We start from the raw sequence: 16,521 nt of genomic DNA, 5'->3' as shown, positions 1-16,521 counted from the left end.
TAGACGAGAACTATTTGAAGGAATCACTGGCGTACTACACACGAAACCGAGAAGTCAAGGGATCCAGAAGACCCACAACCACATGCCGCAACTCTAGCAAACACTCATGGACCCGTGGACAATGATTTCTGATATTACCCTCGATCGGAGATGAAAATATAGAACCTCTCGCTAACCATCCGCAACGCGAACCTCCAATGAACACACGACTCCTTGTTGGTTTTGACCCTTCATCAAACTATGCCGAAACAAATAATTGAAGTAAAAAAGAACCGTTGGTTTCTTTGAAATGAATAATCTTAACCATTGTGCTTTTCAATTCTTTTTGTTGTTGTGAACCGAGCTTACATACGATGAATCACTAACCATTTTCCTATACTTTTTATCCGCTTAATAACCACTAACAATTTTATTTAATAAAGCACTAACCATTTTCCTAAACTTGTTCCAATTACGAACAATGATATTGAAGTTGCTCTCCGACTCTTGAGTGGCCCACGAACTCTGAGGATGTCTCAATATCCTAAATCAAATATATTTGTGGACATATTCTGATGTGTTAGTGTAACTCCCCTAATTTTCTTGCCTAAATTAGAGATGTTACCGTTGGTATTGGAGCCTTAGGTTTTTAGGTCTGGTAGAACGGCCTACGATGTAGGCCCAACATACTTCCATGGTCCTCCAACAAACAAACGTCACCGTTGGGTATGCTTTTAAAGATAATAACTGGTATAGTTAAATGATGTATGTGGTAGATTGATTATGATAATGTAAAGTTTGCCATGTTATGTCGATTATGTTAATATAATTATGATAATGCAGAGTTGTCATTATATAGATTATGTCACTTAGAGGCCGAGGAAAAGGGCATAAGAATGACCCTCTACTAGAGGTAGAGACAGGTATAGAAGAAGTCTGATCTACAAGGGATTGGTGAATCGACCTGACGAAATGATGTCACCCCCAATGCCCGCGACTCCTCAAGCCACATAAGACCCCACAACTGCCCTAATGTGGGAATCACTGCAAGCGGTAATGCAAACAGTTGTAACAACGCAAGTGGCTACGGCTTCATCATCAACAAGAGAGGTGAGATACGTGCGAGACTTTAGGAGGGGTGACTCTCATATCTTTAGTGGGACTGTAGAGGATCTGACAGTGGCACAGTTGTGATTGACGTCAATAGAGATAGTGTTCGGGTTGATAAATTACCCAGATGATCAGAGCATACAATGTGTAGTGTTCATGTTGGGAGGGAAACGGAGTTATAGTGGGAGTCAACCAGCGAAATTCTCGATCTTCGGTCCCTAATTCTAGGTATGAACGGGGATCCGCTGTTTGGGACTAGGGCCCAGGCTCTGCCTCTAAAACTGAAATCAAACAAATTACATTTATACGGACAAAGTTCACTTGAAAAATCACTCAATTTCGTTGTTGACGATCTCGTGGTCAAGGAAGAACATTAAGTCATTGTCATCATTTGAAGAGTGTCGTGCTAATCGGTCTACAACGACTCCATTGAACAAATTACATTTTGTTCAGTATTTTAGTGAAGCCTATACTCATGGCTGCCCGCCCACCGATATGGATTCTTGCCTCGCACCGCTCCTGGCCTTTAATTTACTCTTTTATCTCTTCAGGTCTGCCGCTGTCTCCGATTCCTTAACGCCTCAAAACCCATATCTCACAGATGGCAACAGTCTGGTCTCCAGTAATGGATTATTCGAATTGGGTTTCTTCAGTCCTGGCCTGCCCAGCAACCGTTACTTGGGAATCTGGTACAAGGATCGACGAGGTCCGACCTCCGCTTGGGTCGCCAACAGGGGTACCCCTATTAATGACTCGTCTGGTGTACTGGCGATGAACATTACAACAGGTAATCTCACACTCTTCAGCCACAATTCCTCCATAGCTGTTTGGTCCGCAAGGTTACTGAGAAAAGTCCCCAATGGGGTACTCCAACTATTGGACACTGGAAATCTTGTGCTGCGGAATAGCGACGATGAAAACCCCCAAAACTACTCCTGGCAAAGCTTTGATTACCCTTCTGACACCCTCTTGCCTGGAATGAAGCTGGGTTGGGACTTGAAACATAACATAGAAAGAAGATTAGACGCTTGGAGGAATCCCAATGACCCGTCTCCTGGGGAATTCAATTGGAGGATGGAGCTTCATGCATATCCCGAGACCGTCATGTCCAAAGGTTCCCGGAAATACGTCAGGCATGGCCCATGGAATGGTGTGAGACTCTCTAGTAGACCCATAGCCGCAACCCCACTTCTGAATTTCAATTTTGTTGCAAATCAGGATGAGGTTTACTACCAATACTCTCTTATAAACAAGTCTCATGCAGTGATGTTGGTGATGAACCAATCCGATTACAAGCGCACCATGTATTTGTGGTCTGTACCTGAGAGACGGTGGAGAGTTTACTCTTCATTACCAAGAGATACATGTGACAATTATGCTATGTGTGGTCCTTTTGGATATTGTGATATAAGGGTCCCTCCTTTTTGTAAATGTCTTGAAGGGTTTAAGCCAAAATCACCTGACAGTTGGAAGGCAGGCGAATTCTCCGATGGTTGTGAACGAAACAAAGTGATGAATTGTGGTGATGAAATTGGGTTTTCAAAGCTCAACCGTATGAAATTACCAGACACAACGCATACTTGGGTCAACAGAAGCATGAACCTTGAAGAGTGCAAGCAAACATGCTTGAGAAATTGTTCTTGTATGGCTTATTCAAATACAGATATCAGTCACGGTGGCAGTGGCTGTGCTTTGTGGATTGGTGATCTAATTGACCTGAAATTGATCCCGGAGGCAGGAGGACAGGATTTATATGTCAGAATGCTAGCATCTGAATTAGGTATAATCTTATGTTAAATTTCAAGTGCTTCGAACGTGATTGTTATGCTAATTGTTTAACTTTTGCTTTGATGGGGAAAAGTCAAGCTTAGGGAGTCGCACAAAACAGAGAGATTCAATCTTACGGTGAAGATTTCTTTGGCTGTGGTTGCCGCCGGTAGTTTGGCTATACTTTTCATATGCATATACATGTGCAAAAAGAGATCAACCATCAAAGGTAATTGTTTCTCAAACCATCATTGTATAACAAATGCTGTCATTTTAGCTTTACTATCAGCCTAAAATACTCTTATTTCAATGGATATTGAAGAACTGAAAAACGAGGAAATAATCAGACATATAAGGTTACTTTTTTATGCCCAAATCCCTATTCATCATAATTGTTTTGCATCATTTGTAATGATCTTTACATGAACTTCCAACAAGCATAGTTTCATTTTGCCAGCTTCAGTAGACTGAAACCATCTTAATTCAATCAATGTTACTCAATATAAATGTCAACATTGACAAAAGCTTAAAATTGCAGATGATCATGAGAACATCGAAGCTCAAGACCTGGAGCTTCCCTTGTTTGATCTATCCTTGATAAATAGCGCCACAGATAACTTCTCGGTCAGTAATAAGCTAGGAGAAGGTGGCTTTGGGCCAGTTTATAAGGTATTTCTCTCAATGTTAACTCATTTGACCTGCACTTTTTGTTCTTTTCAAATCAGAAATATATAGAAACATTTGAATTTCCAGGGTAAGCTTACAAGTGGACAAGAGATTGCAGTAAAGAGACTTTCACAGAGTTCTGGACAGGGAATGGATGAGTTTAAGAACGAAGTAATCCTGTTCGCAAAACTTCAACATCGAAATCTTGTAAAACTTCTTGGTTGCTGCATCGAAGGAGACGAGAAAATGCTAGTTTATGAGTATATGCCAAACAAAAGTTTGGACTTCTTTATATTTGGTAAGAATGCTTTCAAATTTCAATCTATTAGTTTCACATTATTCATCTTGGTGTGTATCTTTCGCTTTTACTAGACTAAATAAATTTGAAATTGACAGATAAAACACAACGTGAATCATTAGACTGGTCACAACGATACCATATTATTTGTGGCATTGCTAGAGGACTCATGTACCTTCATCAAGATTCTAGATTGAGGATTATACATAGAGATTTAAAACCAAGTAATGTTTTACTTGATATGGATATGAATCCAAAAATCTCTGATTTCGGGCTGGCTAAAACTTGCGGTGAAGATCAAACCGAAGGAGAAACGAGAAGAGTGGTTGGAACTTAGTAAGAGATCCTCAATATTTCCTCAAACATCTTGTTTTCTGCTTTACCAAATCCGAGTTTTTAAAGTTTGTATATTCCACAGCGGATATATGGCACCGGAATATGCATTTGATGGACAATTCTCAGTAAAATCTGATGCATTTAGCTATGGCATTTTGTTGCTGGAGATCATTAGTGGAAAAAGAAGTAGAGGTTTCTCTAACTTGAATGACCAAAATCTTGTTGCATATGTAAGTACCAAGGATTAATTGTTCATTACCATTCTTCCATTGAAATGCTTTGATTGAGAAAATGTGTGTTGTTCATTTCTGGTGTATGATAGGCATGGCGACTGTGGAAAGAAGGAAATATTGAAGAATTAATCGACGATGCCGTTCGAGACACGTGCATCCTTTCGGGGGTATTCAGATGCGTCAATATCAGTTTGTTGTGTGTTCAACAAGAGCCTAACGATCGACCCACAATGTCATCGGTGGTTATGATGTTAGGGTGTGAAATTCCGTTGTTGCAACCGAAGCCACCAGGATTTTTCTTAGAAAATGAAGACATTGCAATGAAAAGTGTCACAGGTAAAGATGAATCAATTTCAACAAATGAATTGACTATTACCCTCCCAGATCCGAGGTAAAGAACAATGAAGGTTTAGTTTAGTTCAACCCTAAGAACCTTGCTCGATCAGTATTAGCTTGAATGAAGGAACACGAAAGCTTGGAAAAAGTTATATATTTTGTTCATTTGGAGTGGGACCTAAAATCGTAGCCTTGGGCTCCAGTTATTTTTGTATGTCACTTTTATGCTCATAGTTTTATGTGTATCACTTTCGTATACTAATAGTCCACCATATTCATACTAATTTCGTAGTCCACCATATTCATACTAATTTCGTAATCTATAGGTCTTGTAGGATTCACCATATTCATACTAATTTCGTAATCTATAGGTCTGGTAGGATTCACAAGTGGTATCAGCTTCATATGCACCAACTCTATACTAAATGCTTTAATATAGGACTCGGAAGAATCATAGATAGAAGAAAATGTGAATATTTCTTTTTTCATGCATGTATGAATCATACAAATACATGAGATCCTAGAGTACAAATCATCTATTTTAATACATGATGCATCCTTAGTAATCATTTCTGATATCAATCAATGACATGTATTTGATTACCATGACATGTATTTAAAGGAGCAATTATAAGATAATGCAAAGAAGATTCCACTATCAAAATAAGAAAATAAGAAAAGAATTGAATGGCAATAAAATATCACTTGACATTCGAAAACGAGTAGAATACTTTTTATTTTTGGTAATTATTTATTTTATGTCTTATTCTCTTTCATTTGTATTTAATAGCTTTTATGGTTAGTTTGTAATTGGTAGATGACTTACCATTCTGTTTGAATTATCTTTTTAGTCTATTTAGATGCACATAATACTCAATCTTGAAATCATCGTGGAATACAAAAACCTTGTGTTTGAAATCATTTGGTTTTGGTGCTTATCATTTGATATCTAGGAAGTCTGAGCCTAGTTTTTACTACCATTTGAGCATCTAGGGAGGTCTCGATATTCAAAGCAATTCTTTGATCTAAATCTTACCCATAAGGGTCGGTATAGGTTGTCCAACCTTTCTATTCTTTGACTTAGGTATCTTGTTTTATTTACGTAATGAATGACCGATGCTTTGAGTTGAGGCGCTACCTCATAAAATTCTGATGCGATAGTATGGTGTCTGATAATCTCAATATCATCCGTAAAAGATTAGCCAGCAAACCATCCCACATGGTTTTATGTCGCCTAAGTTTGGGGGAGGGGGGGAGCGACCTCCATGTGTTGAGCTACTGACCATTTCCCAAGGTTGGGGCACCCATAGCTTAAATCCCAATAGTCGAAAAGTATTTTACACAAAATTCATCTCAAAATCTCATCTTAGGGCATTTTGGTAAATTCTTACCTCATAAATAGCTTACATGTATGATTTGCCCAACTCAAATTCTAGTCCGGCATAATTCCTTCCTAGCTCTACAAAAAGCATAAAAACAACGTACATATCGGAATCTCATCGTAAGGGCATAACATTAATTTTTCATATCATACATACAAATGACCCTTCTAAAATCCTAAACATGCATATTCTAACCACCTAAGACAAGAATTGCTTTCATGCTAGCACGTCCTAGTGATCCCTACAAGTATTGCTAGAAAAAGTCTAAATCATATTAGGAGCTTTAAAATTTCTGACATTTTTATGGTAAATCCTAATTCAAGAAAGATTAGGCTTAATATCAAAATCAGACCGAATAACAGTTGAAAGAAGGTCGAACGGGATAAAAAGGTGGACGCACATGCTCTCACACACTACCACATGTGGTTGGAATATCTCCCATGAGCAGGTACACACGCGAGTACATTATGCATTAGAGGAGGGATACGCGCACTGCTTTCGTGAAACATGGTACGCTCTCATTGGTGTGATTGACACTCGTGTTTTAGGTTAAATTTCTCATGGGCATACGGTTTTCTCCAAATTTTGTTGTCCCGACATGTGGTGCGTTCAGGAAAGTCGGGGATCACAAATTAGATCTACAAATCAATATTTTATTATAGTAACTTTGTTCTATGTCGTTGTGAGTAACATATAAACCCCCGCCTTAACAATAATAAAAAAAATACACAAAAAATTCGGTTTATTAATGAAACAATATATGGTTAATTTTATATTGGCATCACTTACCTAATATACTAAAGTACAAGATCTATCACCTATACATCCAATGTACCATCAAAACTAAAATAAAATAAATGAGAAAATAATATAAAATTAACATGAAAGTGTAAATAATAAAAAAAAAACAAATCGAATCAATACCGAGCTCAATAATAAATTAGTAAACAATAATGTTCAAATAAATTAGTAAACAAAATACGACATAATAATCTTGAAAGGATCCGAACACGTAATTGAAAAGAGATGAAGAAAATTGTATTTTTCAAGTCGTCTAATTTGACATTTAACAATAGTGTGATATGTGATCGTTAAGTCTACCATGAACGGAAAGATTTAAGTTGGAGCATATATTAATTAAAAAATTTATGATACGGAGAGTATAACTTTAACCATAGAGTAAATGAGTTAATTTATGTTAGATTCAAAGTTGTTGGAGTACTTGTTGTGTGAATTACCCGAGAATTAATAGAGAAAGTGGAGGGTGAATTGATTGGTAATAAATGTGGACATTTATTGGCCTGTCCATTCCCACTTATAATGCCCACAATTCAAGTGGTCAGGGTACACAGGCCCACAGCCGCCGCCACAACGACCAAATCTACTCAGAGGAGCCGTTCAATTTCCTCCTTGTTGATGCCCCCATTGTCAAGGCAGAAGAAAAATCAGTCAGTCATCCTCAACCCCAATCGGATAATGCCGTCTGGTATGCAACCACTCCCTTCAACCCATAACACCCTCTTCTTCTTCTTCTTCTTCTTCTTCTTCATAGTCGCTCCATCGATATGGGCTCTTTATCTCCACCAATCCTGGTCTTTAACTTGGTCTTTTATCTCTTCACCTCTGCCGTTGCCACTGATTCCTTGACTGCTCAAAACCCATATCTCAGAGATGGGTATACTCTGGTCTCCAGAAATGGAATCTTCGAATTGGGTTTCTTCACTCCTGGTGTTTCGGGCCATCGTTATTTGGGAATTTGGTTTAAGAATCGCCGAGGTCCGACCTCCGTTTGGGTGGCGAACAGGAAAGCCCCAATTAATGATTCATCTGGTGTGCTGGTGATGAATCTTACAACAGGTAATCTGGCGCTCACTACCCACAATTCCACCGCCGTTGTTTGGTCCGCAAGGTTACTGAGAAAAGTCCCCAATGGGGTACTCCAACTATTGGACACTGGAAATCTTGCGCTGCGGAATACCGACGATGAAAATCCCCAAAATTACTCCTGGCAAAGCTTTGTTTCAAATAAGGATGAAGTTTACTACCAATATGCTGTTGTAAATAAGTCTCATACAGTGATGGCGGTGATGAACCAATCCGATTACAGCCGCGCCATGTATTTGTGGTCTACAGCTGAGAGTCGGTGGACAGTTCACACTTCATCACCAAGAGATTTCTGTGACAATTATGCCATGTGTGGCCCCTTTGGATATTGTGATGTAAGGGTAACTCCATCTTGTAAATGTATTGAAGGGTTTAAGCCAAAATCACCTGATAGTTGGAAGGCAGGGGAATTTGCGGATGGTTGTGAACGAATCAAAGTGATGAATTGTGGTGATGAAGTTGGGTTTGCACCGCTCAACCAGATGAAATTACCAGACACAACGCATGCTTCGATGAACAGAAGCATGAATCTTGAAGAGTGCAAGCAACAATGCTTGAGAAATTGTTCTTGTATGGCTTATGCTAATACAAATATCAGTGGCGGTGGCAGCGGCAGTGGCTGTGGCCTATGGATTGGTAATCTAATTGACTTGAAGTTGATCCCGGATGCAGGACAGGATTTATATATCAGAAGGCTAGCATCGGATTTAGGTAAACATTGATTCAAAAGATAAACATTGAATTCAATCTAATATGCTAATTGTTTTACTTTTTCTTCGATGGGGAAAAGTCAAGCTTAGGGAGCCACGCAAAACTGGTGGATTGAGTCCTAAGCTGAAGATTGCTTTGGTTGTGATTGCTGCCGGCTTAGGTTTGGCTATCATCTTCATATGCTTATACGTTTTCAAAAGGAGATCAACCTTCAAAGGTAATTACTTCTTAAACCATCATCGTATAATGCATTTATCACCCTAAAATACTCTTATTTCAATGGATATTGATGAACGGGAGAACTAAGAAACGATCAAACTGTTGAGGATTGTTGGGAGGGAGTCCCACTTAGGGAATGATCATAGGTTTATAAGTAAGCACTCAATTGGTATGAGATCTTTTGGGGAAGCCCAAAGCAAAGCCATGAGAGCTTATGCTCAAAGTGGATGATATCATACCATTGTGTGGAGAGTTATGATTCCTAATATGGTATTAGAGCTATGTCATTAACTTAACCATGTCAATAGAATCCTCAAATGTCGAACAAAGAAGTTCTGAGCCTCGAAAGTGTAGTCAAAAGTGACTCAAGTATTTACTTTGTTCAAGGGCTCCATAGGCTTTAGGGGAGGCTCTATAATGTATTTTGTTCGAGATGAGGATTGTTGGGAGGGAGTCTCACATTGGCTAATTTGGGGAATGAATCACGAGAGATTATGCTCAAAATGGACAATATCGTACCATTTTGGAGAGTCATGATTCCTAACATCTACGCATAAAGACGTGGTTGAAATCTAACTTTACTTTTTTTTAATCAAGATCATTCCACTGAAACCATCTTAATTCAGTCAATGTTACTCAATATAAATGTCAAGATTGACAAAACCTTAAAATTGCAGATGATCATGACAAAATAGAAGGTGAAGACCTGGAGCTTCCCTTGTTTGATCTATCCTTGATAAATAGCGCCACAGATAACTTCTCGGTCAGTAATAAGCTAGGAGAAGGTGGCTTTGGGCCAGTTTATAAGGTATTTCTCTCAATGTTAACTCATTTGACCTGCACTTTTTGTTCTTTTCAAATCAGAAATATATACAAAAATTTGAATTTCCAGGGTAAGCTTCCAAATGGACAAGAGATTGCAGTAAAGAGACTTTCACAGAGTTCTGGACAGGGAATGAATGAGTTTAAGAACGAAGTAATCCTTATTGCAAAACTTCAACATCGAAATCTTGTAAAGCTTCTTGGTTGCTGCATTCAAGGAGACGAGAAAATGCTAGTTTATGAGTATATGCCAAACAGAAGTTTGGACTTGTTTATATTTGGTAAGAACCGCTTTCAAATTTCAATCTTTTTGTTTCATCGTATCGTATCTCGACTTTTACTAGACATAAAATTGAAATTGACAGATCGAACACAACGTCAATTATTAGTCTGGCCACAACGATACCATATTATTTGTGGCATTGCCAGAGGACTCACGTATCTTCATCAAGATTCTAGATTGAGGATTATACATAGAGATTTAAAGCCAAGTAATGTTTTACTTGATATGGATATGAATCCAAAAATCTCTGATTTTGGGCTGGCTAAAACATGCGGTGAAGATCAAACCGAAGGACGAACGAAAAGAGTGGTTGGAACTTAGTAAGAGATCCTCGATATTTCCTCAAACATCTTGTTTTCTGCTTTTTTGAATTCAAGCTTTTAAAATTTATATATTCCACAGCGGATATATGGCACCCGAATACGCTTTTGATGGACAATTCTCAGTAAAATCTGATGCATTTAGCTATGGCATTTTGTTGTTGGAGATCATTAGTGGAACAAAAAGCAGAGGTTTCTGCCACTTGAATGCGCAAAATCTTATTGCATATGTAAGTTCCAAGGTTGAATTGTTTACCATACTTCTCTTCAAGTTCTTTGATTGGGAAAATGTATGTTCTTCATTTCTTGTAAGGTAGGCATGGCGTTTGTGGAAAGAAGGGAATCCCGAAGAGTTGATCGACGAAGCCATTCGAGAAACGTGCATCATTTCGGAGGTATTGAGATGTATCAATATCAGTTTGTTGTGTGTTCAACAACGTCCTAACGATCGACCGACAATGTCATCGGTCGTTATGATGTTAGGGTGTGAAATTCGTTTGTCGCAACCGAAACAACCTGGCTTTTTCGTACAAAATGAAGCTATGGGAATGAAAGGTGACTCGAGTAAAGAAAAATCAACTTCAGCTAATCAAATTTCTATTTCATTCCCAGATCCAAGGTAAGTTCTTGATCAATATTTGCGAACCTTGCTTGATCCAAGGCTAGAGTTTGTTTCTATTTTATGGAACAGTTCCTTCGATTTTCCCTTAAAATATTTATTGGGTAAGTAGTAGGTGATATTTTCTGATATTTAAAAATTGATTGGATATATTGTTTCAAAGTATAATTGGCATAAACGGGTTTTCCGACCCTCTAACATGCATCGAATGACAATCATAACATATTTCATGCCCAACATGCTCGATAAAAGGGATAAAAATCAACTAGGGTATGTTGGGAAGCTCGTAAACATGTTAAGACTATCAGAATTCTCAAACATGCAATTGAAAATTATAAAGTTGTAAACTATACACGTTTCTAGGTTTAGCTATTTCTTCCTCAATTTCCCTAGGTATTTGGGTAGCTTCCAAATTAAGTCTATTTTCTAGAAGCTTAAAAATCATTGTGAGAATTAGTCTAAAAATGGGTGAATGGGTCCGAACAGTGAGTAATGGTAGTTTAGTGTAGTTGTTTACCTATTCACCGCCTTGGAAATCACTTTTCATGAGCTTTTTGAAACTAGTTCTTCCTCAAATTTGTTGGGTAGGCCTCAAGTTGAATATATTTTATGGAACATAAAAAATCGTAATGATAATGGGTCTAAAATAGGTTAACCGATCTAAACGATGGCTAATGGTAAGAAAAATGAAAACGGTATAACATGGCAGGTTCAGAGGCGTCACCATCATCAACCTCCAACCTTACCCTTACTGTGAAATGACAATGGCTGACCCCTCTAAAACTCGATAATTTTAGCATGATTTAAGGGTGATCTTCTCTCGATTCGTTCACAAAAATTGTAGTCCTACATATCATAGATCAAATAGAAGAGATTTTAGCTCATTTGGTTAAAAAATTAACAAAATATAAGGCTCGAAAGTAAACCTAACGAAAAGAAAATGACACTTGAATGACATAGACAGTCAGATCAGAAAGATCCTAAAGTCAAATCCAAATTTTGTCGACGCAGCTAGTATGGAATACGAAGTTAAAGAGCTAGAGAGGTATGAAGAAGGATCACAAAATATGGCTTGGCAAAAGGCAATGGAGAAATAATGTATCCCCTTGGAGAAAAATTAAACCTAGGAAGTAGTGTCAAGACTAGAAGATGTCAAACAAATCTTTTGCAGGTCGGTTTACAAAATAAAGTCTCCCCATGATGAATTAATTCAGAGGTACAAGGCTAGACCTGTAGCTCAAGGGTTACTCAACAATATAAACTAGACTCTGATGAAATATTTAGTTCAGTGGCAAAGATCACTGCTGTATCAGTCTTGCTAGCACTTGGGGTAAGTAAAGATTGGAAATTATGGCAGATGGATGTGAAGAATGTTTTCTTACACGGAGAGTTGAATTTGAAGATCTACATGAACCAATCGAAGGAATTTGAGAATTCAATTGGAGTCATGAATCAGTACATGCAAAGTCCGAAGAAGCCTCATTTGGATGCAACTCGACAAACCTTGAAATATGTCACAATTGACCATGATCTTTTGTGCAAAAGATGTGAAGACGGCAAACTAGCTTGATATTATGATGTCAACTATGCAGTAGACCACGATGCCCGAAGATCAACCACTAGGTATGTGTTCAAGCTCGGTTAGGAAAATATTTATTAATGAAGCAAAAGACAACCAATAATATGATTTTCAACTACAGAAGAGTAAAGCAGCAAGTGGAGAAACTCAAGAAAGTAGATGGCTAAAACTCATGATTTGCTCCAGAAAGTTGACTATCTAATATCACTTTATTGCAACAACCAATCTCCGGCTCATCTAGTAGACCATTTGATGTTTCATGCTAGAACAAAGTATGTGAAGGTGCACTACTATTTTATTGAGAGAAAATCTTGAAGGAAGAATATGTGTGACCAAGTGTTGAGAGAGTGTTAAAATATCATCACTATCATAATTTTAATGTACGGGGGTGTAGCTCATATGGTAGAGCGCTCGCTTCGCATGCCATTTAGATTTTGGGTCTCCTACCTACTCTCGATTTTATTCCAAATTCAAGAGCAATTCTCCGTCATTTCCTCTCAAACTTGTTCCTAAAATTTACCCACAAGATTACCCACATTTAGAAAACAAGAATACAAAATATAATCGAGACAAAAAAGCATAAAACTTGTGGAGGCTCTCAATCATAGGTTTGCTCTCTATGGCACCTACTCCAGATTTGCTCTCGTCCTTCGCCGTTGTTTAGTCATTACTTGAAAAATATGTAAAACAAGAGTGTGTATAAAACTCAATGAGAAGCCTACTTGTATGCTCTAATCATGTCCATGGTTGATGCTAGAGTACCATACTCTAAACTTGACAATAAGTCATAAACATGGTTTTTATTTTTTAAGGCCCTCAGTCTTAGATTTTGAGTGACAGATTTTGAGTTCATAAAGCTTGATTAGTTTGATGCCTAGTCCAAGTTTATGAACTTGCATGATCCCTCATTCTTTGATAGGTTAAAAGAGAGTGGATCCCACGGTCTACACACAATGCAAAGTACTAATTTTGGTCCTAAAACAGTCTTCCCGGGAGACCTACTAGGTAACATGGTTAGTAAACCACATGAATGTGAGTGTATACCTATGTCTAGAATTTAGAATTTAAATTCGGTCTCATGGTTGCGCTGACATTCTCTTGCATGGGTTCTAACATCCTGCAAAGCAGAGCTTCCAACCAAAATGAGGAAAACATATGATATACTGTTTGAGTCTCCTCGTAAGTTAGGGCTTAGGTTGTGCACTTTTAGGAACTAGTCTTTCTTAACTTGGAAAATAATCCTACCACATAAGTCATAAACCATAAAATTATCTCTCTTTTGAAATCTACGTAAGTTGCAAAAAAAAATGACTAATATATAAACCGTAAAATTATGTGTAGATAATAAAATATTTGCATATGGGGTGTAGCTCATATGGTAGAGCGCTCGCTTTGCATGCGAGAGGCACGGGGTCCCTGCACCTCCATGAATTTTCGATTGTTGAGCAACTTTTGTAAAGTATATACTATTTTATACTATTTTGTTTTATATTCTTCTTGAGTCTCTGAGTATATTTTTAGCATTTTTCTCTTCTACCACATCTTGAATTCAGTTCCTAAAATCTATAAGTAGAAGAGTTCGTACCTATCAAGTTTAAGTATTACAATTAGTTTTGTAAGTATGGGTATAGCTCACACGGTAGAGCTTTCACTTCGCATGCAAGAGACACCACAAGTACAATTATTTGCACCTTCATGATTTATGATTTGTTTACAATAATATAATATTAGAATATTTGTACATGGGGTGTAGCTCATATGGTAGAGCGTAAACTTCTTAATAACTAATCGATTTTGGCCCTTTTATGTATTATTTTTAATTTGTATATCATATAAAAAAAATTAATTTCAATTACAAAAAATTTAAAATTTAAAATAATATGAAATGTGTAAATGGAGTGTAGCACATATGATCACTTCCCACGTATGATCCCTTGGCATGCGAGAAATCAAATTTAAAATCTAGACTTAATCGTGGTTGAAAAAAAAGTTTTTTTTTTTTTTTTTTTTTGTATTTTTAGGATGTGAGAGTATTTTTTAAACATAGTACTAACGGTAAAAAAATGTTTATTATGTGCAAAATAAACGGTAAAAAAATGTTTATTATGTGCAAAATAAACGGTAAAAAAATGTTTATTATGTGCAAAATAAAGACTTTACTCTGGGAACTATACTTCATCTAATAAATTTATTATGTGAACAAACATTCTATATTTTATAAATTTCTAATAAATTTTTTAACCTACAATATTTTAGGTTAAATAAAATTTTATATTTTATATTTCATAAATTAGAATACATCAATTATGTCTATTAACTCTTTAAACACAAAGTTATACACCAAATTAAAGTTTTTTAACGAGTTTTTTAAGGAAATTGATGGGAGGATCAAATCAAGCTTCTAAAAGCTACATTTTTTGTTTTTTGTTTTTTGATTTTTAGTGAAGCAAGAAAACTAGTATGAATTTTCGTTCTAAATTTATTCCCAAAAAAACTAGACACTGCCTTAATTTGAAACGCATTGTTCTTCCCCCAAATTCAGATGAACATTTGAAGCGCCAAAACCTAAAACAGAATAGATTCACAGTTCACAAAAAAGAAATTGAATCTTCAAAAAGAAAAACGAAAAAGATAATTAATACAGTTCCCTATAAGGCCATTTGGTAAAGTGCGAAGCAAGATATCCAAAGAATTCCAATTCCAATTCCAATTCCAATTGTGAATCAAAATTCAAACGGAAGAAAAAGAAATCCACAATTGTCGAAGAAGATTGATCGTATTCACATCAGCTCTTTGATTAAAGTTAAGAACACATTAAAGTAAAGCACACAAAGCTAACAAAACCTAAATTCCAGATCTGAACACCTCGACCACGTTTCTTCATTTAATTTAGGATTCATCCTCACCACCAGACGCCTTGGAACTACCAGCCTTCTTCGGCAATAGCAGATTGTGAATGTTAGGCATAACACCGCCATTCGCAATCGTTACGTCTCCAAGAAGCTTGCTCAGCTCTTCGTCGTTCCTCACAGCAAGCTGGATATGGCGAGGCACAATTCTAGTCTTCTTGTTGTCCCTTGCGGCATTTCCAGCCAATTCCAGAACCTAGAAATTTTCAGGAAGAAATTCTTAACTGAACGCGAATCCAAAATAGGACAAAATTCAGGATTAGAAACTGGAGAAAGTGTTTATACCTCCGCTGCAAGATATTCGAGGACGGCGGCGAGGTAAACCGGAGCTCCAGCACCGACTCGTTCAGCGTATTTACCGGCTTTCAAGAAACGAGCAATACGACCGACGGGAAATTGAAGGCCGGCCTTGCTACTCCTTGAAGTGGCCTTCTTCGACGCTCCAGATCCCAAAGTTTTGCCTCTTCCCGCCATTGATTTGTCGAAATTTGGATACAGAAAGAGATGAAGTTCAAACTCAGGAATATTTTGAACGAAAAATAAAGGATGACAAATGGGAAGTTGCGTGTGCGAGTAATATATAAGGAACCGATTTTTAGACCAACCAATAGAATGCAAGTACGCGGATCATTACCATGACCGTTCGATTACCATTCGGCGGACGGTATAGATTGAACTTTGATTCGCCCACCGCTTGCGATTTGTAGTGTACTTGGGCCTACCACGTCCATTTGGGCCCTTCTCGTTTCTGAAAGATCCGTTTGAATGCGGGCCGGGCTTTCAACTTTTTTATTAAAAAAAACATAGCTCCTTCCATTTTATGCATGGCCCAATAGCTCTTGGACCCTTTCTCAGCCCATAATCCTCTGCTAGTTTTTTTTTTTTTAATGTAAAAAAATATTAATTTAATTTTTGAAAATTTTTAAAAAATGATTATTATCATTTTCCCATAACTCACTATTAAATTAAATTAAGGTAAAACTAGTAGACGACTACATTATTGAATAATGGTCGATATCAATAATGGTCGATGTGTGAGTGTATAATTTACCAATTAAACACAGAGAA

The 16,521-nt window shown here is 37.3% G+C and overlaps 2 protein-coding genes across 2 annotated transcripts; one reads left to right on the top strand and one right to left on the bottom strand.

Moving 5' to 3' along the window:
* Window positions 1-1,410: 1,410 nt before the first annotated feature.
* Window positions 1,411-11,169, top strand: LOC111435903 (receptor-like serine/threonine-protein kinase SD1-8). The gene is made up of 14 exons (XM_023073503.1): window positions 1,411-2,869; window positions 2,951-3,085; window positions 3,395-3,525; window positions 3,610-3,820; window positions 3,919-4,156; window positions 4,239-4,386; window positions 4,479-4,780; window positions 7,621-8,702; window positions 8,782-8,919; window positions 9,599-9,729; window positions 9,814-10,024; window positions 10,109-10,346; window positions 10,429-10,576; window positions 10,664-11,169. Exons 1-14 carry the CDS (start codon window positions 1,585-1,587, stop codon window positions 10,967-10,969), a joined length of 4,704 nt encoding a protein of 1,567 aa, XP_022929271.1. The 5' UTR covers window positions 1,411-1,584; the 3' UTR covers window positions 10,970-11,169.
* Window positions 11,170-15,215: 4,046 nt separating this feature from the next.
* On the bottom strand, window positions 15,216-16,023 carry LOC111435971 (histone H2A.6). Its single transcript, XM_023073611.1, has 2 exons — window positions 15,739-16,023; window positions 15,216-15,649 (listed from the first exon to the last, which is right to left on the bottom strand). Exons 1-2 carry the CDS (start codon window positions 15,925-15,927, stop codon window positions 15,434-15,436), a joined length of 405 nt encoding a protein of 134 aa, XP_022929379.1. The 5' UTR covers window positions 15,928-16,023; the 3' UTR covers window positions 15,216-15,433.
* Between the last annotated feature and the right edge of the window lie 498 nt (window positions 16,024-16,521).

This window comes from Cucurbita moschata, unplaced genomic scaffold (genome assembly GCF_002738365.1).
Source record: "Cucurbita moschata cultivar Rifu unplaced genomic scaffold, Cmos_1.0 Cmo_Scf00051, whole genome shotgun sequence".
NCBI classification, from domain to species: Eukaryota; Viridiplantae; Streptophyta; class Magnoliopsida; order Cucurbitales; family Cucurbitaceae; genus Cucurbita; species Cucurbita moschata.
The sequence above is the reverse complement of the archived record's forward strand: the minus strand, read 5'-3'. Positions and strand labels throughout refer to the sequence as shown.